Raw genomic sequence first — 27,312 nt, forward strand, 5'->3', positions numbered from 1 at the left:
ACCGCCACTCTATCACAAGGATGATGTCATCAGTGATGTCATGAGTGATGCCACTGACCATGTCATGAGTGATGTAATATGTGACGTCATGAGCAGTGGATTGCGGGCGCGCGAGTTATAGTTATCTGAACTAACTATAACGGGGGAATTTCAATGGTTTTTTACGAGTGAAATGTCCAGCTAACTATAACATGTGTGAAACCTATGGTTTTTTAAGTGAATATATAAATATATATTTATATATATAGCCAAAGATTGCGCAGGTTTTCCTGCCACAATGTAGCTGCGAGCTCACTACGAGGTCACGTACCTAAATTTTCCATTAAGCAGTTGTTTCAATGAAGAAAAATGATGCCGAGCCCAACTCCCTCAATGCGTGTAATTCTTTATTTTTCCATAGAGCGAAAACGCTCGACGCGCTTCGGAGCAGCTCCTTGCTTACGGGTCCGTGAGCAAGGAGCTATCCACCGAAACACGTCTGACGCTTTTTAAAATTTCTGTCTGCCGAATCTGGAAACAGCTACTTGGAGTGCCGTTCCCTTACATATTGTTACCGGAGGTTTGAACATATATATTCACTGAAAAAACCCAAAGGTTACAGAGATGGTATAGTTAGGCTCAGGTGTCACTCGTACAAAACCAGAGAAATTCAGCAGTTAGGTAGTGAGCTTAAATATTCCAGTCGGGTATAACCCGATTTTACCATGTTGTAAGGAGGAGCACAAGCCTTTTACCACTGATTCGCAGAGGTAAAATGCAGAGTTCTATAGCTCGCAAAAATAGGGTTCAACAAAAAGGCAAAGAACATTCAGAACGACCTTGCAAAAAGGAGAAATTAGTAACACAGGACCTCAACCCCAGGTAAAAGCTAGGGTAGATTAATTAATACTTTGATGGGCTTCCCAGCTCAGGTGATGGAACGTTGAGAATTTGTTTCTTCATCAGTGGCACTTGTCTGTTCTATGCTTCTCGCAGCCTACCTGTAAACCTCTGTCACCATCCTCCTGGGCCACGGACTAACTCCTGGGGAACCATTTTCCTCATCTGTAGCAGGACCAGACTGGCCATAGCGGGCACCAGGTGTTTTCCCGGAGGACCATAAGGGTGGGGGGCGGTTTTGTTACTGGGGGCCGGTTTTGCAGCACTGCTGCAATATCGGACCCCTGTAAAAAAGCGGTGCTTGACACTAGCACAAGCCCACCGGGCCCGTGAAACTGCCAGGGCTAGTTTATGTTCCCAGTCCAGCCGTGATCTGTGGACTTCAACTTTGACGCCCCTAAGCTTAGCTTGCTCACAGATGCATCTCAGTATGCAGATAGTACCACTATGGCCAACAAGTTGATGTGGCCCATTCAGCCTCCTGGGTCAGCTCTCTGTCCCCTACCTATAAAAATCTCTGACCACAAGGACATCAACCAAGAGAGGCCACTGACAGTTGTCAGTGTCAAGAGCCAGGCCCATGACTATCCATTGCAGGTCATGGTTCCAATCCAGGGCCTTGGACAGGCCTCACCTCCAGTCGTGGTACTGGTAAGGAACCCCCCACTTGCCCCTGAGGTCTACCTGGCTTCTTAGGTTCCTCAAATTGGGGGGCTACAACCTCAGGAGATAGACACATTCCTTCTACTCATACTTCTACCACTTCAGGTATGGTATTCTGAGACTGGCTTCCCAGTTCAGAACCTGTACCTTGAGACTGAACAGGTGCCTGGCAGTCCAAGACTTTTGGGGAGGGGGGTGTGGGCACCACCACCCCCCTCAAGATGAAACACTCTGGATCGTGCAGTGTTCTGTCTGGGGCAGGAATCCCATCCTCCATGACAGCAGATGCAGCACCTCCAGGTCAAAAGTGGCCTCACCAAGGTCCAACTTAGAGTGCTCTTCTCTCACAGCAGGTAACCCCGGACCTACATATCCTCCCACTGTGGGTTTTCTAACCCTTACTCTGCATCTGGGCCTCCATACTTTGTGTCTGCAGACAGGACCTCTAGGAATCTGAGGCTCTGGGGTGTCCGATGTGGGATCTCCACCCAGATCTTCTCTCACCGGTAGAAGTTCATTGCCAAAGATGCAATCAATGGGTATCTGGGGACTGGCAATGGCCTTCCACTGGGTCATGTCCCCTCCATTTCAGGGATGCCAGGGTAATAGGGTGGAAAACGTCCTGGGCTTGAATTACCCTACTTACCAGTCCTGGCAGATACTGGTCTGTGAAAATCAACCTTTGCACAACTATGGTTTGGGATTACTCTACCCTCTCCTCCTGAGACATCCTCCCCCAAGGGCTCATTGGCCACTCCTGACACCTGGGTGGGTAAAATGGTGCTCTGGGTTTCTGTCCTTCAGAACCTCTTCCCTGTTCTCAATAGAGGTATGGGAATCCTTTTCCTTCAAACTCTTTTTGGGCCCTTTCAGGGGAACTTCTCTGCTTTATCCTGGACCTCCTTCTGCGTCTGCTGAGGGGGGACCTGATCACTCGTCTTGCGGTCTCTTCCAGATATATTTTTGGATACTCTGGTGCACTTCTATTGTCTATGTAATCCCCTCACAAATCAAGGCACCATATGTTGGAGATGTGGCCCCTATTAAAACTCCCAGGCACTTCACTGTTGATGCCACCGGCTTCACTTGAGTTGGTGGCCCTCCTGGCATTCAGGCCCACCTCATGAACCAACAAGATTTTATTTTCCTCCAGAGCCCTTGCTGCCCTCCATGGCTACAGTGGCCAGTTACAGCTTCAGGGCCCTCGCTGCTTGCCTGTCCTCTAACTCTGACTGGGCCAAGCACCTGGGAGACACTAGGCTCTCTGCTCTGGATAAGGCAGGGAAACTGGATTATTTAGGCTTTTCTTCCTCTACAGTGCCATGTTCCTCCTACTCCTTCATCTATACATCTTCCTTTAACTCCTCGTCCTCTTGCTCCTGTGTGTAGGCCTGTAGCATAAAGACCGCCTCCCATTCTCTGAGGGCTAACTGATACTTCACTTTTTTGGACCTCTTTGCAAGCTCCAGCCTTCTCTCCTTGCACAGCTTTCTAAGATCTGTCATGCTGAGACTCTCAAAGCTGACCGGATCCACTTCTATTCTCTCAGGAATCACTGCTTCAAAACTCCAGAGGGTGGGAATGAAATTTAGCAAAAATCTAAAATTGCCATTTAAAACTCAGGAGACTTTAAAAATCAAAAATTAATTTTGAAGTCAGATTATAAAAAGGACTTTTTGGTTTTAACACAAATCACCCCGGGGTACTGCAAAAACACAAGTCCTGGACCCACCGCTGAACAGCAATGTGAGAAATTGGGGTTGTTAGCTGAGGAGGGTAAGCACCCACCTCAAATAATGAACACGGTCCTTTTCAAAGGGAACCACTAAAGTCAATAAAGGTAACCTGAACTCAACCCCTGGTAACTATGGCACACACAGTGCAGACTGCTTTACTTAGAGCCAATGTGTAAAGTATTTGTGCAGTACTCAAAAAGTAGTAAAGTCAAAATACAATACAAGAAAAATCCTAAACCAATTTACAGAGGAATTGGGGCAACCAGGTAGGCAACCTCTAAAGTAGCCAGTCGGGTGCATGCCGGCTCACCCTTGACTTGGGATTCATATCAGAGATGAGAAGGCACATTGCTTAATACCAAACTCAACAGGTTTTTGCTGTATCATAATAGAGCTAGCGACCCCGGATCTGCCCATGTGCAAGCCTTTGTTATTCTATGGACCGCCTATCACTTATTGGGTGCTTTAATGGCAAAAGACACCATAGGAACATATAAGCTTGCACTTACATGTTCACACCTTGAACATAAGGCACCCTGACTCCTGGGTTCAAGAGACCTTCCTTAGGGGTGACTGACATATATTAAAGGAAGTGCATGGGCTCCGTCTCACATGTTGTGGGCAAAGTCAAAATGGAGCATTGTACACTGTTCCTGCTGTCTCCAATGGCAGGCCTGCTCTCTATAGTTTACTTGGGTCACTCAGGTTGGCACAAACTGGGCACCAAGCCCTGGGGTCATCTTTACCACCTATGCCATGGGTACCACAGGTACGACTTACAAGGGCGATAAGTCCTTGCCAACTGGGAATGCCAATTTAAACATAACAGTTTTGGGGATAGAGCACTGGCACCAGGACCTGGGCAGCAGGCTTCAGTGCACATTCAGAGTCATTGTCATCAGCAGTGGAGCAAAAAGTTTGCGTGGGCATGACCACACAAAACGGGCACTTTCCTACACCAACAATCACAAATAAGCATATGTTAACAGTTAAATGTCAGTATGAAATATATGCCTATGCTTGTCAAGTTGTCATTTTTAGTAAACCAACTTGTGTTATTATTGGCACAATCAGCTAGTAAATGTCTGAGAATACATTTTGTACCCCAAATGCTAGATTTTAAATATAGAAAATATGGTATTCCTACCCCAACATCAGATGACATTTTCCCAAAATGCTTCCCATTTATAATCAAATACATTTTGTTAATTTAAAATCAAGCTGTCAGCTTACCATCGTCAATAAATACATTAATTTTGCCCACAAATGCAATTATTTAGTTTCAATAAATGAATACCTGTCAATACATGTCCCCGTGTTACCAATCCTTCAAAGGACAACCAAAAGCCGCCTTGTGCTCAGGAAACCAAACATATGACATTCAATACCGCTTTGTGCTCATTCACCTATGTGTGTCAGTGAATAACATCATTGTGCTCACATTTCCACCGCATGCCTTTAATCTCTCCCGAGTGCGATAGTATTATTCGCCCTCAGGTTGCATATGACTACATCGTGGTCAATATTCAATTTTTTATCAATCTTGGATGATTCATCCGGAAATCATTAGCTTCGGAACCCTAGTAAATTCATTATTTCTTTAATATTGTTGCTTTTTAATGAAGAATTCTGACGTTCATCTCTAAAGTTCCGTTTCCATTTTTAGTCTGCAGATGGTAGTGTTGCACCATTTTATAACAAGCATCGTTCTTAAAGTATGTCTTTTTATAGAAATAATAAAATGTTTTATGTTATATTTTTATTGTACAGGGGAATGCTTCCGACCACTTCTTCATTCGCAATCCCTTTTATACTTAACCCCTTCTTAGTTTTTTTTAATTTTTAAGTCCTGTGTAGCTATACCTTTATCATTAATTATTTGTATGTATTAATTTAGTGAAATTGGAATACTTCCTATCGCTTCTTCCTTGCTTAGTTCATTGTAGCCTTTATCTTTCTTTATATATATTTTTTTATTAATTTATTGAAAAGGGGAAGCTTTCCCGTGCTTCCATTTTTAAAATATTAATTTATTTTTAATTTTTAATTAATTATTTAACTTCTAACTGGTGATGTTTCCCTGTGTTCTCCCGAGGTTTTTAATTGATTGTATTTTGCTCTCTTTTAATAATTACCGCAATAGTTTTTGATGCACTATAAGCCGATAAATGTCGCTTTGCGACAGGTCACTTTCCGCTCCTGTGCGCATGCGCGCGCAGATATATTCCGGCTATTTGGTGGCGTCGTTCACACCTCCTCCTCCGACGCTCTCTAGCACTCGTCTCCTCCGATGCTCCATATAACTAGCCCCTCAATGCATGAGGTTAGGGAGCAAGACCACACGGAGCTGGCACTGGGCCTCCTGACCTGTGAAGGCCCAGCAGTGCGGTGGGATCCATAGAATGGTGCCAGAGGCCAGAGGTTGTATGGGGATGGGCAGAAGGGCAGCAGGAAAAGATGGTCGCTGACTGACAGGTGTTACAACAAACAAATGATGGACGGAATGCTGACAATGCAGACATTCTCCCCCAGTCAAGAGATCTGGGTTAAATCCATCGTTCTTTTGCCCACTACGCCACCCCAGTTTAGACATGGCCATATGCAAATCAGTCTTGACCCTGTGCCTCATGGGAACAGTCCAGCCCGAACTGCCAAGCCATGTCTTCCCTGGACCGGAATCAAGCATCCTAGGACCGGTTTCTGGCTATCAGCCGTCATCAGCCAGGATAGCTTGACTCCAGTGGCGTAGTGAGCACGGGTCCCACGTCTGGGAATACCCATCCCACTTAGGGCGAAAAGCGTTACAACAAACAAATGATGGACGGAATGCTGACAATGCAGACATTCTCCCCCAGTCAAGAGATCTGGGTTAAATCCATCGTTCTTTTGCCCACTACGCCACCCCAGTTTAGACATGGCCATATGCAAATCAGTCTTGACCCTGTGCCTCATGGGAACAGTCCAGCCCGAACTGCCATGCCATGTCTTCCCTGGACCGGAATCAAGCATCCTAGGACCGGTTTCTGGCTATCAGCCGTCATCAGCCAGGATAGCTTGACTCCAGTGGCGTAGTGAGCACGGGTCCCACGTCTGGGAATACCCATCCCACTTACGGCGAAAAGCGTTACAACAAACAAATGATGGACGGAATGCTGACAATGCAGACATTCTCCCCCAGTCAAGAGATCTGGGTTAAATCCATCGTTCTTTTGCCCACTACGCCACCCCAGTTTAGACATGGCCATATGCAAATCAGTCTTGACCCTGTGCCTCATGGGAACAGTCCAGCCCGAACTGCCAAGCCATGTCTTCTCTGGACCGGAATCAAGCATCCTAGGACCGGTTTCTGGCTATCAGCCGTCATCAGCCAGGATAGCTTGACTCCAGTGGCGTAGTGAGCACGGGTCCCACGTCTGGGAATACCCATCCCACTTAGGGCGAAAAGCGTTACAACAAACAAATGATGGACGGAATGCTGACAATGCAGGCATTCTCCCCCAGTCAAGAGATCTGGGTTAAATCCATCGTTCTTTTGCCCACTACGCCACCCCAGTTTAGATATGGCCATATGCAAATCAGTCTTGACCCTGTGCCTCATGGGAACAGTCCAGCCCGAACTGCCAAGCCATGTCTTCCCTGGACCGGAATCAAGCATCCTAGGACCGGTTTCTGGCTATCAGCCGTCATCAGCCAGGATAGCTTGACTCCAGTGGCGTAGTGAGCACGGGTCCCACGTCTGGGAATACCCATCCCACTTAGGGCGAAAAGCGTTACAACAAACAAACAAAGCTTGTTTCCTTCCCAGTATAAGAATTGGCTTGGTAGTTTGGTTTGCCCTGTTCCCATCATGCACTGGGACAGGTACAGACTAATTTGCATGTAGCCAGGTTCTGAGCTGGGATGGTGCAGTGAGCTAAAAAACGGTGATGGATTAAAACCATGATCTCTTGACTTGGTAAGAGTATTCTGCATCATTCAGAAACTCTGTCCATCACCACCCCCTTTTTCCCAAATCGATTTTATCCACACTCAGTGTGGCAGGGTATGCTCAGACGTGAGTCCCTTGCTCATTGCACCATTAGGATTCAGGCAAGCCGGGCCGATGAAGGCTGTGATGCCAGAAACCGGTCCCCGGAAGCTTGTTTCCTTCCCAGTATAAGAATTGGCTTGGTAGTTTGGTTTGCTCTGTTCCCATCATGCACTGGTACAGGTACAGACTAATTTGCATGTAGCCAGGTTCTGAGCTGGGATGGTGCAGTGAGCTAAAAAACGGTGATGGATTAAAACCATGATCTCTTGACTTGGTAAGAGTATTCTGCATCATTCAGAAACTCTGTCCATCACCACCCCCTTTTTCCCAAATCGATTTTATCCACACTCAGTGTGGGAGGGTATGCTCAGACGTGAGTCCCTTGCTCATTGCACCATCAGGATTCAGGCAAGCCGGGCCGACGAAGGCTGTGATGCCAGAAACCGGTCCCCGTAAGCTTGTTTCCTTCCCAGTATAAGAATTGGCTTGGTAGTTTGGTTTGCCCTGTTCCCATCATGCACTGGGACAGGTACAGACTAATTTGCATGTAGCCAGGTTCTGAGCTGGGATGGTGCAGTGAGCTAAAAAACGGTGATGGATTAAAACCATGATCTCTTGACTTGGTAAGAGTATTCTGCATCATTCAGAAACTCTGTCAATCACCACCCCCTTTTTCCCAAATCGATTTTATCCACACTCAGTGTGGGAGGGTATGCTCAGACGTGAGTCCCTTGCTCATTGCACCATCAGGATTCAGGCAAGCCGGGCCGACGAAGGCTGTGATGCCAGAAACCGGTCCCCGGAAGCTTGTTTCCTTCCCAGTATAAGAATTGGCTTGGTAGTTTGGTTTGCCCTGTTCCCATCATGCACTGGGACAGGTACAGACTAATTTGCATGTAGCCAGGTTCTGAGCTGGGATGGTGCAGTGAGCTAAAAAACGGTGATGGATTAAAACCATGATCTCTTGACTTGGTAAGAGTATTCTGCATCATTCAGAAACTCTGTCCATCACCACCCCCTTTTTCCCAAATCGCTGACTGACAGGTTCCACTCTGTACCGCCCTAGCCCCAACATCTTCACATCATTGGCTAAGACTGACCAGGTGCTATTTAAATGGCGCTAAGAAAGGGATCAGATAATGTCCCGGAGTATATTTGCCAGTACGAGTGCACAGTGCGGACAGTCAGCGTTCTTTCCTTTCCCCTCAGATTTTCATATAAGTGGAGGGCAAAAAAGATCAACCCGTCCTCCACTCATACATCTGCAGTGTGCATATTTATTCTAGCACCTACAGTGCTGGTCTGGACTCTGTTCAAGACACCGGCTTACTCACTGAAGTGGCAGCTGGCAAAACTGTTGTGAATCCACTTCATATGACCTAGAGGACCTCCATCGACTAATTCCACATTTGTAAAACGCGAACTGATCACCCTTAAGAGTATCCAGGGGCTGGGGGGGCCGTCGGAGAGAATAAGTGAGCTACTGCCCAGAGTCACATGATGCTGAGCCTCTTCCGAAGCCGGGGATCGAACCATGAGCCCGCGCTCCGAATCAGACGCTCTGGCTGCTGCACCACACTTCTCCTTCACCACTACTTTACCATCACGAAACCCCTACCCTGCAATGCACCTTGCTCTCCAAGTATTTGACAGCTGTTCTAATGCTTCCCAAAATCTATACAAAACCGCTGCAACCCTTTCATCCCCAGCAATGGCTCGACAAACTGGATACCTGTGCCAGTGTCCTCAGCTCTAGACTGCAATACCCAATACTCTCAAAACACGCAGCGAAAAGGCCCTCTGTCTCGATCAGCAGCACCCCTTCAACTCACACCAAGACACCCACAAAAATACCCTGACAACGCTCCTAAGTCATCACTTGGTTTCCCAGTACTTTACCCCAAAGCAGAGATGCCAATGTTACTCAGTCCATTGTCACTCCTAACAAGGATACACAGACAGCAATGCAAGGGCTCTTCAGCCCAGTATTATTATTTCAGGTTAGGACACTTTAGCAGTTATTGTGCTCTGTGTTGTGGTGTTACATTTTGGAACTTTATGGCACTGTACGGTGCAAAATCTAGATTGAGGTATCTCTGGGTAATCACTTGGTCTTAATCGTTTCACCTTTACCTGTGATGTCCTGTGGCCTCTGTGCCACAGACCCTCAAACTGAGGGCCAAGTACCCTTTTAGCAAATGACTCTCAAGTAGCAAGGCGGGGCACTCAGAGGCTGACTCAGGGAGGTGCTGTGGACTAGAACTTCAGAACTCAGAAAAATACAACCATAACACTCACTGAATCAATATCCAGTCAGTGCTTTCACTCAACCACCAATATGTGCACAGTGACAGTGGAAACTACGGTTTGGAAGGACCCTTCATAGGGCCTTTCAAAAATGTCTAAGGTACATATAAAACACCCTAAGAATATAGCAAATGGGGCAACTAACTGCATGAACCTTGTCAGCTGCTTTTATCTACAAGCTTCCGTGCAGCAATATATGTACCTGTAGGCCTGTTGTCTTAACACCATCTCTCCCCTATTAAAAGTTACTGAGCTACTGGCTTTGTCAATGTATTCCAACTATTTGAGATCTCGGTGTTGCCAAAAGATGCTAATGCATTTTTGTTGTTGGCATGCACACAGCCTCAGGCACCCATTAAATGGAACAAAATGGAGCATGCAAACAACACTTTTAACTTAAGGTAACTCAGACCACACTATTTTGATATCAGGTTGGTTTGGAGGTTACTGCTTCACAGTGCCTTCCCAGCCACTAGTACCAGCCACTAAGAGTTCTTCAGCTCTCAAGGGCCTCAGCATCACCTTTACCTCCTCTTGTCAGCAACACGTTCCCTTCAAGTGCTCTTAGCCTGACCCAAGCCCAGTCCTGGTGATCTCTCAACTGGAGATATTTCAGCTCCGCTGCAACACCCCACAGGTCCTCTACAGTAGGACACAATCTGCACCTACACTCCCCACTCACCCAACTCATCACCTTCTTGTAGCTTAACTGTGCCACAGTCCGCAGTGGCCCCTTCTACAGGAACCACAGCAATGCACAGCCTACTGGGAAATATCCAAGAGGCTGCCTCCCTTAAAGGTCAGAGCATGCTTTTTCTCTGGACCTGGACCTGTCTCTCCCAATGAAGGCCAGCCCTCTTCGCATCAAAACTTCAAAGAGGCCGGCGTGGCTTGGACGGCAGAGCTAATGGCTGCCTGATCCTGTCGCTCCGCTGGAACGGAGGAAAGAACCCAAAAACTCAAACAAACAACTAATGCAAAAGAGGCAGCGTTAGAAAATTGGAACATCGGAAGAGCCCTGGCCAGAGGTGCTACCCTCACGAGGGGTCCTTGGTGCCGACAGGAATGAGAAAAAACGATCTTATGCCGCGGGCGCAGGGAGGAGACGCGAAGAGCAAAATGGCGGCATCCCAGCTCCGTACAGACACGAAACCTAACACAAACGTGGGTGAAGCACGGGAGAGAAACACGGCGGAGCACTGTTAACCCCACCAGCCAGCAGGTACCAACAACAGTGGACAAAACCCTGTGGAACACAGGTGACACAGCGCACGTAGGGGTAGGAGCCAAAAGAGTGAGAGGGCGCTGCCCGGTGTTGTGATGCCTCGCACTGTAGACAGGAAGATCGGGAGAGGGCTACACTTGGCTTCTTAAGACGTACAAAGAGCAGAATATAACTAATGCTGGTAAGAACGGGCTGCCCCAAAACCAAAACTGAATTGAGCTCAAGGACAGATCGCTAAAAATGGCGGCCGCTGCGACAAAGACCGCATCGAAGGCTTAGAGAGGCGGGTATATTTTGCGCTAAGGAGTAGGCGACAGGAAGATAAGAGACCTTTTGGTGGATGAGTGCCGCCTGTCAGACCTGCAGCGCGCCGCTGAATGTGGCTCGAAAGCTGAGCCAAGGTGTCTGGACGCGGGAGAAGTCTCGCCTCATCAGCGGAAGTTGAGGTATACCGGGGATGGCAAGCCCTCCAAAGTAAGCCAATTCTTCAGTAAAAAACCACAACAGATCGAAACCGAAAGCGAAACTGACAGCGGTGACTCAGCCCAGCACGGCAGTCTTCTAAAATGGCGCCCGCCGTAACAAAGGCTTAGGGAAGATACCGTCTCTGTGCCGACACCATTTAGCGCCGCTGGCACACCCACTCATGTTAAGGAGCATAAAACCAAATTAAATCAACGCAGCTTGGCTTGGCAGCGCAGTACTGCGGCGGGAGCCCCGAGAGAGATAAGCCAGAAAAGCACAAGCCCCACCCGCCAGCATCATCCAGCAGTGGACGGACACTACCTAATCGAACTCTGAGGAGCCCTGATGTGAATTCAACACAGTGCTCACAGCAGAGGGATCAAGAGTCTGAGAGGGAGAGCAAGTGAGAGGGAAACGTGAGTTACCCAGAGCTGCAGCAGCGACAAGGGTGGTCATCAAGAGCGCTCTTGCTACATACTGCTCCGACCTCTTTCATCTCGCGCTAATCCACAGGAATCTTAGGAGACAATTGAAGCGGATGGTGCCAGTTTTATCAGATCTGCAGCGCTCCATGAAAAGGATCCCACAGGAAGCTACAAAAACAAAAAACAAAAGGGAAGGCTAGACCCAGATAGATAGCAACAGAGTCATTGGGAGGGTGAAAAGGCAAGCACAGCGCAGAGGAACGCCAAGGTCACATCATGGCAGACAGAGAGTCGAGGCTACAACAACAGCCAAAAAAGAGCAAGGGAGAGCCAGCGATATCTGACTCCCCGCTCAAACAAAAGCCAGACATCAACAGCACCCTAGAAATGATCCTAAAAAAACTAGCTGATGTCCACGACTTGGCTAAAACCACAAAGCACACCACGGACGCGATCCAACTCGAGATTGCAGTGGTCAGAGCGGACCTGAATACAGTAAACAACAGACTTGCAGCAGCTGAACAAAGGATCAGTGATGTAGAGGACACTACCCACAGCTCAAGTCAGGAGATGATAGCATTATCCAAAATTACCGCGTCACTCAAGAAACAGACAGTGGAGATTGAGGAACGCAATCTGAGGGGGAACATCCGAATTCTAGGGATACCGGAGGGCTCGGAAGATGCAGCAGGCTCTTGTTCTGCCTTTCTCAAGGACCTGATCCCCAAACTTACCAACCTAAAGTTTGACCGTCAGTTTGAGCTCGACAGGGCGCACAGAGTTTCCACTTTTAAATCCTCAGCAAGCCAAGCAGCATGGCCTATCATCTGCAAGCCACTGAGATCGCAGCTTACGGAGGCCATTTTTAACTACGCTCGCAAAAATCACCAAATTAGCTAGAAACGTCATAAGATCATTCTTACACAAGACTATTCTAAGCCCACTGTCGATTCCAGGAAGGGATTCCTTGCCTTACGCGACAAACTCAGGAGCAAAAACATGCAACTCTCATTTGTGGGCCCCGCAAAATTCAAGATAATCGACAAAGGTAGACACCACTATTTCAGCGACCCCAAGGACCTGGCGGCCCTCCTGGATGGCCCAACAGCTCAAGACATGGAAACGTCACAAGCCGGCTCCAGCAAAAGAAGATCGTCGCCGGAACCGATTACCGGATGAAGCTCGACCTCACACCTCACGAGCAGGGCAGTTTTCTTGTAGCTGCTTTAAGAAGAAATCTACAATCAATATCTACCTCAACATATACCCCGCTTTGCACAGTTTTGTCAGTTGAGATCTGTAACCGTTATCTACCTCATTAAGCTATGCAATATCTACCTCGACTGTCTCAGGCCAACAGACACGCCGTGACGACGACCCAATGATAAGAGGGAAAGTCATTAGAAGCTCAGCATCGTATCCTTTATAGACGATGATACTGTATAGGGACTCTACGCCAACACGCTGTATGTAAGGTAACAATGTTTGGGCCCAAATCCTTAGGGAGAACAGCGGATCAAACTACCCGAAAGTGATTCTCCGTGAGGGGGGACGGCAATCCTGCCGTCGCACCTCCGACATGCGAGTATTTTCAATGGGGGGGCGGGAGGGGTGAGAGGGGGGAGTGAGGGGGTGAGTAGGAATCCGCACTAGGGTTTCTCAGTTCTTTGCTTTCTATATTCTCTATCTCCATTTCCTTTTTCACATCTTTTTTCTCTACAATCTGTATCTGGCATGCCCTGGTAACCAACGCATTTGGGAGACCTGGCATATATGCACACCCGGAGAGGACACTTACATTGCTTGCAGTGCACCTGGGGGCCATAGACACACTGTACCGTGTGAGAAGGGAGGTAGAACAAATAGGGCCGCCTCCCAATTCCAAATTCCAAGTAAGCAATTCTGAGAATTGGGAATATTGAACGGAGGACCCACCACGCTACACCCTAGGTGATGGCCCTCAATAATACACTCACCCTGACAACGGACCTCAACATAGTGTCCCTCAATGTCAAAGGTCTTAACCACCCTATCAAGCGCCGGAAGATAATAGATTACCAAGCGAAAACTAAAGGCGATATAATTCTACTACAAGAGACCAAACTATCCTTGGAGGATGCCAAATTAGTGAGAGGTAACTGGATCTCACAGATGGCGTGCTCACCAGCCGACAGAAAGAAACGAGGGGTTTTGACACTGATATCCAAAAGATCAAACATAACAATAGACTCACAGTCCCACGATAGTGGAGGTAGACTGCTAGTACACATTTGAGAAGGGAGGAGTAGCTAATCCACGTAGCAAACATATACTGCCCGAACGCGGACGACCCATCCTTCTGGTCTGATGTGGCTCGCACATTAGATAGCTTCCCCCAAAATGACCTCATGGTGGTGGCAGGAGATTTTAACATCCCATTGGACCACATAACGGATAGACAATCCTCCTGTCAATATCACCCCACGAACTCACACGCAGCAGTCCAAAATATTTGCTCCAAATTTAACCTTAAGATCGCATGGCGCCTTCCAGCATCCTGGCACTAGGGACTACACATTCTACTCTAACCCACACAATTCCTACACCAGGATAGATTACATACTAATCTCGGGGTCTCACACACACCTAATCGAACACTCATACATAGCTCCAAGACTATTATCAGACCACTCATGTATCAGCCTAAAACTGAGCGGGTGTCACAAAGAAGCCGTCCCCTGGAGGTGGTGTTTTAACAGCGACGGACTATCAGACCCCGCGAACAAAAAAAAGATTAAGGAGGCCATAACAGAATACCTCAAATTCAATGACTCCCCGGGGACTAGCACCAACACACTCTGGGATGCCCTGAAAGTGACCGTCAGAGGCACAATAATTGAAATTAAGTCAAAAATAAACAACTGTACAAACCTGAGACTAGATCAGCTTGAGCAGGAGATCAAAAGTCTAGAAACTGCCCATGCAAAGGCCATACAAGATAACAAGCTCCTAGCAAAACTTAACACAAAAAAATAAAAATACAACAAAATCCTGAGTGAGAAAGCGGGACTGTGGTTTAATAAATACAAAGCCCTCAACCTATGCAAAGCCAATAAAGCAGGGAAACTTCTTGCTTCCTACCTAAAACACAGTCGCAACCAGTTTGCCGTTTCATCCATAACAGATTCAAACAACAAAACCCACACAAGACACAAAGACATCCTTAAGACCTTTCAAGAGTTCTATCAAGAAATTTACAAAAACGATCAGAGCCTTAACTTAGAGGAATGTACAAAATACCTCAACAGAATCGGGCTACCGCACTTAAGCACCGAAGAATCTATTAGGTTAGGTAAAGAAATTAACTACACTGAATCAGATCCTGTAGTAGCTATCACATTAGACGCTGAGAAGGCCTTTGATAAAGTCTCCTGGGTTTTCCTGGAACGCTGCATGCAATCCTTCAACTTAGGGGAGGGATATATACGGAATGGTTATGGCCCTATATGGAGGACCTTCAGCCCGTATCGTTGTTAATGGATCACTCTCTGAACCCTTTACATTGCAACAAGGTACTAGACAGGGATGCCCACTGTCCCCTTCTTTATTCTTACTGGCCTTGGAACCAGTCATCCAAAATATCAAGTCAAACACTTACATAAAAGGGGTCGATATCAATGGCGTTGAAATAAAACTAGCCGCCTATGCGGACGACATACTAATAGTAACAGAACAACCAAAGACCTCAATCGAGGCCCTGATGACTACGATAACAGAATATTCCGGGTTTTCAGGGTATAAGCTAAACAAAGACAAATCAGAATGCAAACCACTAAACATCCACTGCACGAAAGACATCCTGGGGGGGTCGGGCTTGGCCTGGCAGGCAGGGTATATCAAATACCTAGGTATAAATTTTGGTAGCGACCTAATTGACAGGCTACACCACAATGAAAAACTGCTACTAGAAAAGATTAAGAAACTTCTGGACTCTTGGTCTCCGAAATTCATAACATGGAGGGGCAGAATTGAAGCTATTAAAATGATGATCACCCGATGATTAACTATTTGATCAGTATGCTCCCACTCCTCCTCACAGATGATTTCCACCGCAAAGTAGATATCCTGATCTCTAAATTCCTCTGGCGTGGGAAGAAAGCATGGCTAAGCATCAAAAAATTAAATTTGGATAACACCCAAGGAGGGGTAAACCTAGCAGACATCAGATTATTTCAGTTAACTTTTCTGGCAAAACAAGGTTCCTACTGGATATCACTGCCGTCCGATTACGTACTGGTATGGCTACAGGTAGAGAGGCCATCCTGAACAATCTAAGCCCACTGGTTCTACTAACAGCAAATAGATACCCCCACACCTACAAGCCTATCTTTAAAAACACAAAACTCACACTACTAAAGGTAGATAAGAAGCTGGAGAATAGCATTAAAGGGTCTAAAATGGAGTCACTTTGGGCCAATAGCAAGATTCTGTATAAAGGGAAAAGCCTAACCTTCGATACATGGATTGAGAAAGGTATCTACTATCTACTACCCTAACCAACTAGAAAACGAAACATACCCCATTACTTTCACAGACCTCCAGTCAAAATATAATCTAGCTGACATTGAATTCTATAACTTTTTGAAAATCAGAACGGCCTTGTCTAAAACCAATCTATCCGCGTCACAACCTTCAATCTCTCGGTATGTGTTAAACATTAATAAATTAGAGCATCAGGTCTCGCAGCTCTACAAACTCCTCCGCCCCAAATCCTCTAAACTCAATGATAAGACAGTTGCCTACTGGGAAAAACAAACTAAAACTACACATAATGAACAAGAATGGGCTATACTATGGGCCTCGGCCTCACGCAATAAGATCTCCACAGTGCTCGCACAAACAACATTTTGGCTGCTCCACAAGGCTTTTTTGACCCCTGCACGCTTATTCTCATTAGACCTCAGGGAGGACGCATTATGCTTGAACTGTAACAAGGAAAAGGGGGACCTAGCACATCTTATCTTTCAATGCCCTATACTCTAATTTTCCACCCTCACCACGGCATTTATGAGCACAGAAATGAGATCGGAACACGATAAGGACCTACTAGACCTGCTACTGACAGCAGCAGTGAAAATGGTCCTTGCCAATTGGAAAGACACAAGTAAGAGATCTTACAAAGGCTGGATCAACTGGATCATGCATCTTAGAGGAGCGGACTACATTGCACGACAGAACTCACCCTGGAAACCGGCTTCCAGAAGGATGTGGAAATCTCTGGGCACTTACCTAGACTCTTATGAGCCTCCATGAAAATGTTAGGCCGGCGAAACAAACTATGGTACCCCCTATGATCGCGCCACCCAGACAACTGAATTTAACTGGTCCCAACTGGACTCAACCAATATAGCCCTGTTGGGCCTGCATGCGTGCCAACATGTGCTCCAACATCTCCACAGAATGTCAGATGTAATTAATAAAGAATGTATTTCTATCATTGCCTGTCCCCTACCTCTTTTTTCACTCCTTGTCTTCCTGCGCTTTGCTCTCTACCTTTCTCTCTTTTTCACTAAATAACGTCATGTGGGGTTAGCTAAACAAACACTGATGTATAAACGACGATTGGTTCAACGTATGCTAACCCTGTAACAGTTTGCTAATGTTTTCTTGTATAAAAATATAAATTAAAAAAAATACTTTTGCTGATTAACTGATTGCACATTTATATTTCTCTCAAGAGCAGGCACCCCGGAAAGAAGGCTTGCTTCTCTACCTACCTTTCTGTCACTTGAGTAGAAGAGACCCTGTTTCCATGCTTTCAATCTTGGGCAGTTCAACCGTTTAGTGTTGGTTGCTTTTTAATAATAAGCATTGGCATAGCCAATAGGTCTCACCTTTGGGACCTTATATGTATGAACATGTGTGTTAACATGTTGTGTGCAGTCTTCTCAGAGATCTTAATCCACAACTAATTAGGACAGAGCAGAAGGTTGCAGCTCACACTTAGCTGATGTATAGCATTACAAGTGTTACTCCATTTTGGGATCTCATGTCATAGCAAAGGTGTAAAGCCTGATGTATAAAGGTGACAAACCTTTGGGTTATTACAAGTAAAACGTACATTCCTTAGAGGTATAGGCTGTTTTTGTTTTATAATGCCTCGGATCATTGGTAAAGCAACAGTATTGCAGCAAGACTCAGTTAAACTGAGAAAACAGAATTCCTAAAAGTTATTTTGCAGGAGTGACCAAGTTTAACTGGCAGGCTGTGATGGATTTGGAATTAGGCCTGAGCAGAATTTGAACTACGCCGGAGTAATTGGAGCAATTTCTGGAATTCCGCATTACTCTTTGACGTGGAATTGCCAATAATATTGTGATTGTGCCCACTCACGCATTCAAGAGTAATTTGTAGGACAAAATACTACTGAGAGAGCACATTTAGTGAGCGTGAGAGGCTGCTCATGCTGCTGTTTATGTTCTGTTGCATTTAGCGCTATTTTCTTAGCACAAAATGCATCCGTGCATCCATTTTTGTTGCAAGGTTGCATTTTGAGCTAAGAAACTATCTGGGTGTAAATTGGGGGAAAATCCTACCTCAAGTGGACATTTAGCAAGCACAATCAGGTATTTGCACTCGCTATTCATGGTCTGTTACATTTAGTTCTAGTTAATCACACAAAATGCATTTTGGCATCCATTCTGTGAACAACAGGGCATTTTTGCACTAAGAAAATAGTTCTAAATGCAGAATTACTCCTCTGGCGTAATTTCATGTAATCTTGCATAATCCTTGTGTAATTCCGTGGGATTACACTGCACGTAATTATGCGAGTTACACCCACCCCTATTTGCAATGTACTGTCATGCTACTGAGGGACATTAATGACAGGGGAAGAAGGAAAGTAGCAGACAGCTGTGCAAGACGGGTAGATGCCAGGTTAATTTTTCATTAATTTTTATTAGACACTAGATACTACATGTATGCAAACTATTTAATAAAGTAGCATTAAATTGGGTAATAGTAACATCTGCAATTCACAGTAATTAAAAATGTCAAATTTACCATACAGAGTATTATGAAAAACAAGTTCTTTATTATTGTTATTGCCTTTCAATGTCATTGACACAGTATAGCATAAACAAATAAATCTATAAGTAGCAGATATGTAACATAGAATGCAACATTATGGAAGGTAATGTTTAATACAATGTAAACAATGAAAAGGAAAAAGAACCCAGAACGGGTTAAAACACCTGTGGTTGAAAATGGCCAAGTAAGCATTAAAGTTTATGACAATCTGGTCTGCTGTTTCTTCTATGCCACTTTTCCCCTTTTTCTAGGAAGTTCTCTTAAATTTCCCCCTTTTTGCTTCATTTGAAGTAACCGTGGTCGGTAAATTGGTCTCCCCACCCAGGTAGTATTGAAGGTGTAGCTTCACTTAACCCCTCTGTCAAGGTCCACACTGGTGGCAGCAATATGTATATTTTTAATGCTGCAGCTTCATAGGATATGACAACAAATGCTGAATGAATCAAACATTCACCCCCAGTCAAGAGATCTGGGTTAAATCCATTGTTCTTTTGCTCGCTATGCCACCCCAGTTTGGACCCAGCTATGTGCAAAACAGTCTTGACCCTGCTCCTCATGGGAACGGTCCAGCCTGAACTGCCAAGACGTGTCCCACGACCAAAAAAAAGCATTGTGTGACCAGTTTCTGGGAATTACCCCTCATCAGCCAGGCTAGCTTGAATCCAGTGGCAGAGCGAGCAAGGGACCAAGGTCTGGGCATACCCTTGACTACTTAGGACAAAAAGTGCTGCAGAAACAAATGATCAATGGAGTGCTGAATTAATCAAACATTCACCCCCAGTCAAGAGATCTGGGTTACATCCATCGTTCTTTTGCTCGCTACGCCACCCCAGTTTGGACCCAGCTATGTGCAAAACAGTCTTGACCCTGCTCTTCATGGGAACGGTCCAGCCTGAACTGCCAAGACGTGTCCCACGACCAAAAAAAAGCATTGTGTGACCAGTTTCAGGGAATTACCCCTCATCAGCCAGGCTAGCCTGAATTCAGTGGTAGAGCCCGCAAGGGACCAAGGTCTGGGCATACCCTTGACAACTTAGAACAAAAAGTGCTGCAGAAACAAATGATCGATGGAATGCTGAATGAATCAAACGTACGCCCCCAGTCAAGAGATCTGGGTTAAATCCATCACAGTTTCATAGGACACAGCATCACTCCTTGTGATGTGTAGTTATTTAATGATGTTGCATTCTTAACTCCTCTTATTTATTGCTCCAAACATTGCATATGGTGTGCACGCTATGATATGCTCAGCTAAGCTGGCAGAATACATCTATTTTTATTTTATAGTTTTATAGAGCGCGAACCAGACCCGTGAGGGTATCAGAGCGCTTTACAGGATTGAAGGGGGGGGGGAAATAAAGCATAAGGATGAAGGATGAGAGGGATCAGATTGAGAGAGAAAGGGATACAGGAGGAGCACGCAGATTAAAGTCCAAGCTACATGAGGGAGAAAAATGGAAGCATGCAGATAAAAATAAAAAGGTTTCCAATCCACGAGGTGCACCATAGCTGAGGTCGAAGCTACATGTGGGATAAAAAATTAGAGCAGGTAGTTATGAAGTACAAGAGGCGCGCAGTCACAGCTCATGGGGGGATGCACAGGAGTCAAAAAAGATGTGTCATCTATGGAGGCCGTGGATAATTCCGAGGTGGCGGGTGGAAACAAGTCTATGAGGTGATTGTAAAGAGTTCGTTAGATGAGGTATTTTCCCATTAAGAAAGTTTTGGTCTCCTTCTTAAAGTGTGCCAAGGACGGGAGTCTTCTGATGGAGGGTGGGAGAGAGTTCCAGATTCTTGGAGCGGCCCCAGAGAAGGCTCGATTGTAGGTTTTTTTATTCTGAAAGCGTGCTGGCTGCAAAAGCAGGTTTTTGGCAGATCGGGAGTTTCTGGCCTGTCCGGATATCATGAGTTTTTGTGCAAGAAATGTAGGTGAGTTCACATACAGAGCTTTGTGAGTTATGCAAGCCATTTTAAATTGTTTTCTGGCCTCCAGGGGAAGCCAGTTCAGAGCTTTGAGGTGGGGAGAGATGTGGTCAAACTTTTTTGAGCCTGTTATGAGTCTGGCGGCGGTGTTGAGGCAGGCTTTCAATGGGGCCAGAGAGTTCTTGGTAAGCCCTGCAAGATTAAAGCATCCATATTCAAGTCTGGAAATTACTAGGGCCTGGGTTGCCATTTTAAGGTCGGACATATCGAGGAAGGGTTTTAGGTTTCTTAGGTAGCTCAGGTGGAATCTAGCCATTTTGTCCATCGCGTTTATATGGCTGTGCATATTCAAGTTGCCGTCAAGGGTTATTCCCAGGGATTTCGCCGAGTCAACAATGGTAGGAGGGCAGTTTAGTGCAGTGATGGTCTTGATCCATTCCTGGATGTCTGGATTTGGTTTGAGTGGGGAGATCAAAAGGAATTCGGTTTTGTTTGTGTTGAGTTTAAGTTGGTTGGCGGTGAGCCAGTGGACTGTCAGCTTCAGTGCCTTGTTTAGGGAGAAAATGTCCTCAGGGGAAGAGATTTTTATGTAGACCTGTGTGGCATGCATAAGGTAGGAGATGTTGGCGGCACGAAGCACCTCGGTGAGAGGTTCACGATAAAGGTTGAAAAGGGTAGGGGAGAGGGTTGATCCTTGGGGGACTCCAACAGAAACTGGAGAGGGGGCGGATAGATCACCGTTGATGAGGACTCTCTGTGAGTGGTTTTGGATGAAGGATCTAAACCATTCAAGGATGGTGCTTTCCAACCCCATCCTGAGTTTGAGGCGTTCAAGGAGAATTTCGTGGTTCACCATATCAAAAGCGGAAGAAAGGTCTAGAAGGATTAGGAGACAGGTTTTGCCTAGGTCTAGGGCTTGGAGAGCGTCATCAACAATGTGGAGGAGGGTGGTTTCTGTGCTGTGTCCAGGTCTGAAGCCTGATTGAAAGTTATCTAGCAGGTGAAAGTTGTTGATGTGTAGGCTTAGCTGTTGTTGCACACATTTTTCCAGAACGTTGGCAAGGAGTGGGATGTTGGATATGGGTCTATAGTTCTCGGCGGAGGCAGGGTCCAGCGTAGGTTTTTTTAGGATGGGGACAACTTGGCCCGCCTTGAGCAAGTCAGGAATTGAGCCCTGTAGGAGGGAGGCGTTGATTATTGAGGTCCAGGAAGGGATGATGGCCTTGGAGGCAGCAGCTAGGCAGTTAGAGGGGAGAGGATCGTTAAAGTGATTGTTCGGTTTTAAGGAGGCAAGAATTTTCGAGACAGATTGGTCGTCATATATTTTAAAATTGGACCAGTGCGCTAGGTTTTTGGGTGAGGTTTGGGAGGACGACACGGAGAGAAGAGGTGGAGCTGGCTGATTTTGATTTTGGTGGTGGGTTGCAGATTTAGGTTCATTTCTTAGGGCAGAGATTTTGTCACAGAAGAAGGAAGAGAATTCCTCGCTTGATATTAAGGGTTTCGGTTTTTCTTTGGCAGTTTTCATTAGTTTGTTGGATTGGTGTGTGACCAAGTCGAACAGCTTACGAGGCAGATTTTTAGCATTCTCCAGTTCAGTTCTGAAGATTTTTTTTTTGTGTTCAGTATTTTCTTATTGTAGGCATTTCTGGCCTGGGGAAGGAGTTTTAGATGTGCTGCAGATGGGTGTTTTTTCCAGATTCGTTCAGACTGTCGCAGGGATCTCCTCTCCTTGTTGAGGGATCCACTGAACCAGGTATTTCTGTCTTTGATCTGTGTTCTTTTTAATTTTAGCGGTGCCAGGTCATCAAGAATGTCGGATATGGTGGAGGAGTAGTGGTCCGCTAGGTTTGTGACCGAAGTGCACTGTGGAGGGGGGGGAGGTCAGACTCACAACGAGCTGCCAGTTTCTCGTGGTCGAGGTTCTTGGTGTCCCTAACCCATCTTTGGGAATCACAGGTTGGGGGGCCCATGATTTGTGGGTGCTGGGCAGGGGGAAGGTGATGGCGTGGTGGTCAGACCAATCACAAGGATCAAGGAGATAAGTTTGACTGCTGATTTCTTAGCAATGATCCAGTCGCGGGTGGCACCTTTCGCATGAGTGGGCTAGGGCTTGATCAGCCAAGATGTCTCTGATGGCATTGACCTGAGGATCTTTAGGATCGTTCCAATGCAAGTTAAAGTCACCAAGAAAAATGTTGTTAGAGCTTGGGGACACCTTGACTGTGATGATTTCCATGAGGAGGTCCGTAAAGCTGTTGTTCTTGCCGGGGGAGTGGTAAAAGATGTGCAGTTTGCACAGCTGTGAGGTGTTGTTGGAGATGGCGAGTGCGAGGTATTCGCAAGAGTCCGTGGGGTCCACCGGCAGTTCCGTAACAAGGAGGTTGGAGCGGTAGATACAGGCAATGCCACCCCCCTTTTTCTTTGAGTGCCTGTCCAACCTTACGATGCTATAGTTGGGCGGGACTAAGAGGTCAAGGTAGGGCGATGAGGAGTCCTTGAGCCAAGATTCAGTCAGGATCGCTAGGTCCGAGTTATGTTTCATGATGAGGTCGGCGACATCGGATGCATGCTTTACAGCTGACCGGCAGTTTATTAGGAGGCCGGCTAGGAAGGGGTAGGAGTGGGTGTCGACAGTAGAGGCAGAGGGGGGGAACTTTAGCTAGGTTGCTATTGACCACCCCTCAGACGCAGCAGGTAGCAGCTCTGTTAGGGTTGGTTGCAACCGTGAAGATAGGGTGTTCTCCTTCCGGGTCTAAAGGGCATGGGGCTGTCGAGGCAGATTTGTAACTACGTAGGAGGTCAACTACTTCATCCTCCGTGAGTTCTCAGGGATTGATCATGCCAGGGGAGGGTTTGTAGGTGTGGAGGAGAGCAAGAATTTCCTCCTCAGAGAGGTGGCAGGGTTGCTTGCGAGGGCGCAGGTGTCTCTGGGATAGAGGTAGAGGGTGAAGGAGGGGCTTCGTGAAGGGGATGTGCCGCAGTCTGTGAGAGCCATAGTTTAGAGAAGGAGAGTTCAGTGATGTGAAGGAGGTGCTTTAGGGCCAGAATCGATTTGTGGATGCTCCGTGTTAATTCTGAGGATCTGCGGTGGAGAATATCAATATCATTAAGAGAGGTAAGTTCTGGTAGGCCTGAGGACCGTTGCCGGGGCGCGGTTCTGATGGTATGTTTAGGTAACCTAGCGGTGGGTTCAGGCGTGCTGAGGGCTGGTGGCAGGTGAGCTATAGGGAAAGACTGAGCAGTTCTGATGGTATGTTCAGGTAGCCTAGAGGTGGGTTTAGGTGGGCTGAGGGCTGGAAGCCGGCGTGCTATTGGGATAGAGTGAGGGGCTTAGGTTGATCCGTGTCCCTATGTGAGGGGGGGGTCTTGTGGGCAAGGGGCCAAACGGGTGGGCGCGATTTCATCTGATTGAAATTGCAACCTAGCGGAGGGGCTAACTTGACCAGAGTTCTGGGCCAAATTAGGTGTTTCCAAATCAGTATTGTGAGACCTAACGGGGGTACAGGGGGCCGGTGGCCGGAGGTTAAGGGTTTGGGGACGCTTCTGGCGAGTGCTGGAGGTGTGATGGTGGGGCTGGCTAGACATGAAAGGAGGATCCTAGGGGGAGTTGCGGTGTTCGATGGAGAGGGGATTCCTGGGAGGTCTGGGTGTGGTGGTAATGGGGCATAGTGGATGGCAGGCATGGGTGACAGGGAGGCAGGGCCGGGACGCCCCAAGGCAGGGTCACTGGCAGGGCTGGGTCGCCCCAAGGCAAGGACACTGGCAGGAGTGGTTGGTGAGATGCAGGGTATACTTGGCGGAGTGGGTGCAGGGTGGAGTGGCCGGAGTGAGGACTGAGCTGGGTTGTGAATATGTTTTTTAAGAACGGTGGATTCCAAGTCGTGTAAAATGGCTGCCTTCTAGGAGCTCTGTCCAGAGCTCCGGGTTGGGGTTCACCAAAATCTGGTCTTTATCCCCAAAAAACCCTGCCATCCACTCCTCGCCGCAGCACGCCCCAGGTATACTTCAAACTGCAATTACGTAGGAACAAGTTCTGGTTTTCTGAACTTACCAGCACCGAAGATCTCAGCGGCGCCCTGCTGGAAAGCTGGTCCGCGATTTGCCTTGAATGGTGTCGCCCAGTGAATCGTAAATCGTGCTGGTGGTGCCCAGATGAGGCGACGACATCGCTTGCTGTGACTCCCCCTGCCGGAGTCGATGCCGAGGCTGAGCCTGCTCTCCCACGGATGCGGAACCTATTTTTCCGCCCGCTGGCTTTACCAGGATTAAGTCCGGTGCTGTGGCTGCCAGCCTATACGGTGCCCATCTTCTGCCCGCATGTTTCATGAGCCCACAGGGATCCGAGCCTGCCCTCAGTCCAACTGCATTGAATGCCGATGCTGAGCCGATCCACCGGTGACACGAGCCTGCCTTCGGCCCGCCTCTGATGCCGGAACCTGGCCGCTTTCACGCCTGCTCAATACTGGCACTATGGAAAACAGTCTGATATTTGGGACTAGTTGGTGGAAATAAAAGCGCAAAGAAAGACTTCCATGATAATTCCCCCTTCCAAAGGGCAAGAGTTATAACTGTGCGGTAATACAGAAATCCAGATTTACTGTACATCACACTACTAGAATCCCCAGATGTAATATTACCTCTACTGGGAGTCACACAACTCTTATGAGGGTGTTCTTCTCCTGTGCAAAACTTTTGTGTTTATAAAAGGTCTGCAGAAAATAACTTTCTGAATCAATTTTTCAGCTTGACTGGGTTTGAATATAGTGAAAATGATCATGGTATATGTTGAAATTAATGTGGCAAAATGGGGAAAATCTTCCATGGATGAATAGATTAAGGGGCCTATTTATGAGTTGGTTTGCATCACTCTTGCACCACGCAAGGTGGTGGAAGAGTAGAGCGACGGAAACCTTACATGTGATTTATGAAGCCACACAAGGCCACTTTGTGTGGCCCTGAGTACCTCTATAAATTAGGGCAATGCAGCTCAAATCACGGTGTTGATTAACTCTGCCCTGGGAAGTCGTTCCATAAGCGTTGCATGAGTGTTCCGCTTCAACTCCTATGGTTTTTGACGCATTCTCAGATTTACCAGATCTGGTAGACCTGGGAATGCACCAAAAAGATACACCTTGTCAGGTGAGGTGTACAGAGGAGAAATATCTTTATTTCTCCTCATTTCTTCCTCTCACTGTGTGTCTTCCATATGCCTCCAGGCATTTTTTTTGTGCAGGAAGGTGTCCCTTCCTGCGCAAAAACAATCCTGCATACAATGCAGCCACCCTTGCACCATGGTGACAAGATGCCTGCTTTGGTGCTAGGCTGCCAAAAAGGCGCCAGCACTGGAGAAATGTCAGCAGTGCACCATATTGCCTTAAATACAGCACATTCCTGCCCTTTCCCTTTCACGCAGTGCAGCGCAACAAGGTGACTTGCTGCTCAGCACTGCATTACATTCTCGCAAATAGGCCTCTAAATCAAGAGCTACACGAAACGTTGCTGAATGAAAAAAAGTTGCACACCCCTTATGTTGAGATTGATCCATTTTCTTGAAAGCTTCATTTATAGCACACACGCATAGGCATTGAACACCATTTAATTCAAATTTGTCATCCATGTACATATTCACTTCCGAACTAAATAGGATAATCACTGAAGGACAACAACATTTGGAAACCACTCATGATGGCTCGGTAATTCTGGTTTCAGGCATACATTTCTGCTTGTGTCCAAAGCCAGATTGCAATCTGGCTGCAATTTGTAGATGTTTTCACTTGTGATTTGCGGCAGAAAAACCCTCATGCAATTCATAACATAATACGTGTATTTGTAAAGTGCACGTTCATCCCAGGGTATCTTGGCGCTGAATAACAGATGTTTATTGTTAACCAACTCAGTTGTACTCATTTCATTAACCTCTGAAAGATGAAAGGGTTGGGGGACCTGCTGGGATTTCACCCTGTGACTATGAGGTTGAGCACAGGCCCCTACAGTGGATGTATTAGTCCACTAAGCCACCTGACCCAGCATAGGTGCAAACTATGCAAGAAGCTAAAGACACACCATTTTAGATTCTAACCTCTCCATCCACTATCTGTCTAACATGCACCATTTTTCTTTTCTTTCAAGTAGGTGACCCTAGAATTTCTGAGACATATCAATTCACTATATAATTATATAATAGGTTTATTTGCACAGTTATCTGGATACAAGGGGAACAGGTTGCCCAACTTACAACAAGACGTGCAGTCGAAAAGCCGTCTACTCTTCCTTCTCTCCTCTGTTTGCCAGGAATGATTTCCAGTCAGGAGGGGTCAAAGGAAGCTTGATTTGAAAGTGATTCCAGAATCTGCAAGAACAAAACACTCGTAAATTTGTGGATGAGAAGCAGGAAACATTAAACAAAAAAGATGTTGACTACATTCTAAACAAAATATGATGGTGCTCATGAGGGCTTCATTGGACCACAATGATTTCATGGAGAGTGGTAACCATAAATCAGTCATGTAGTGACCAACTTACTGCTACACCTGACTGGTTGAATTGTCATCATGTTGAGATCAGCAGATGTAGAATATTCACCTG

At 46.6% G+C, this 27,312-nt stretch overlaps 1 protein-coding gene across 1 annotated transcript in view; it reads right to left on the reverse strand.

Annotated features, from left to right (window-relative positions):
* The window catches only part of LOC146822828 (cytidine monophosphate-N-acetylneuraminic acid hydroxylase-like), a 682,085-nt gene that overhangs the window by 5,052 nt on the left and 649,721 nt on the right, over nt 1-27,312 (reverse strand). Inside the window, exon 14 of the mRNA XM_085607021.1 lies at nt 26,963-27,076. Within this exon, the coding sequence (XP_085463147.1) occupies nt 26,989-27,076 (88 nt within the window). The 3' untranslated portion in view covers nt 26,963-26,988. The remainder of the gene's footprint in view (nt 1-26,962; nt 27,077-27,312) is intronic.

Source organism: Triturus cristatus, chromosome 5_2 (assembly GCF_964204655.1).
Source record: "Triturus cristatus chromosome 5_2, aTriCri1.1, whole genome shotgun sequence".
In the NCBI taxonomy this organism is placed as follows: Eukaryota; Metazoa; Chordata; class Amphibia; order Caudata; family Salamandridae; genus Triturus; species Triturus cristatus.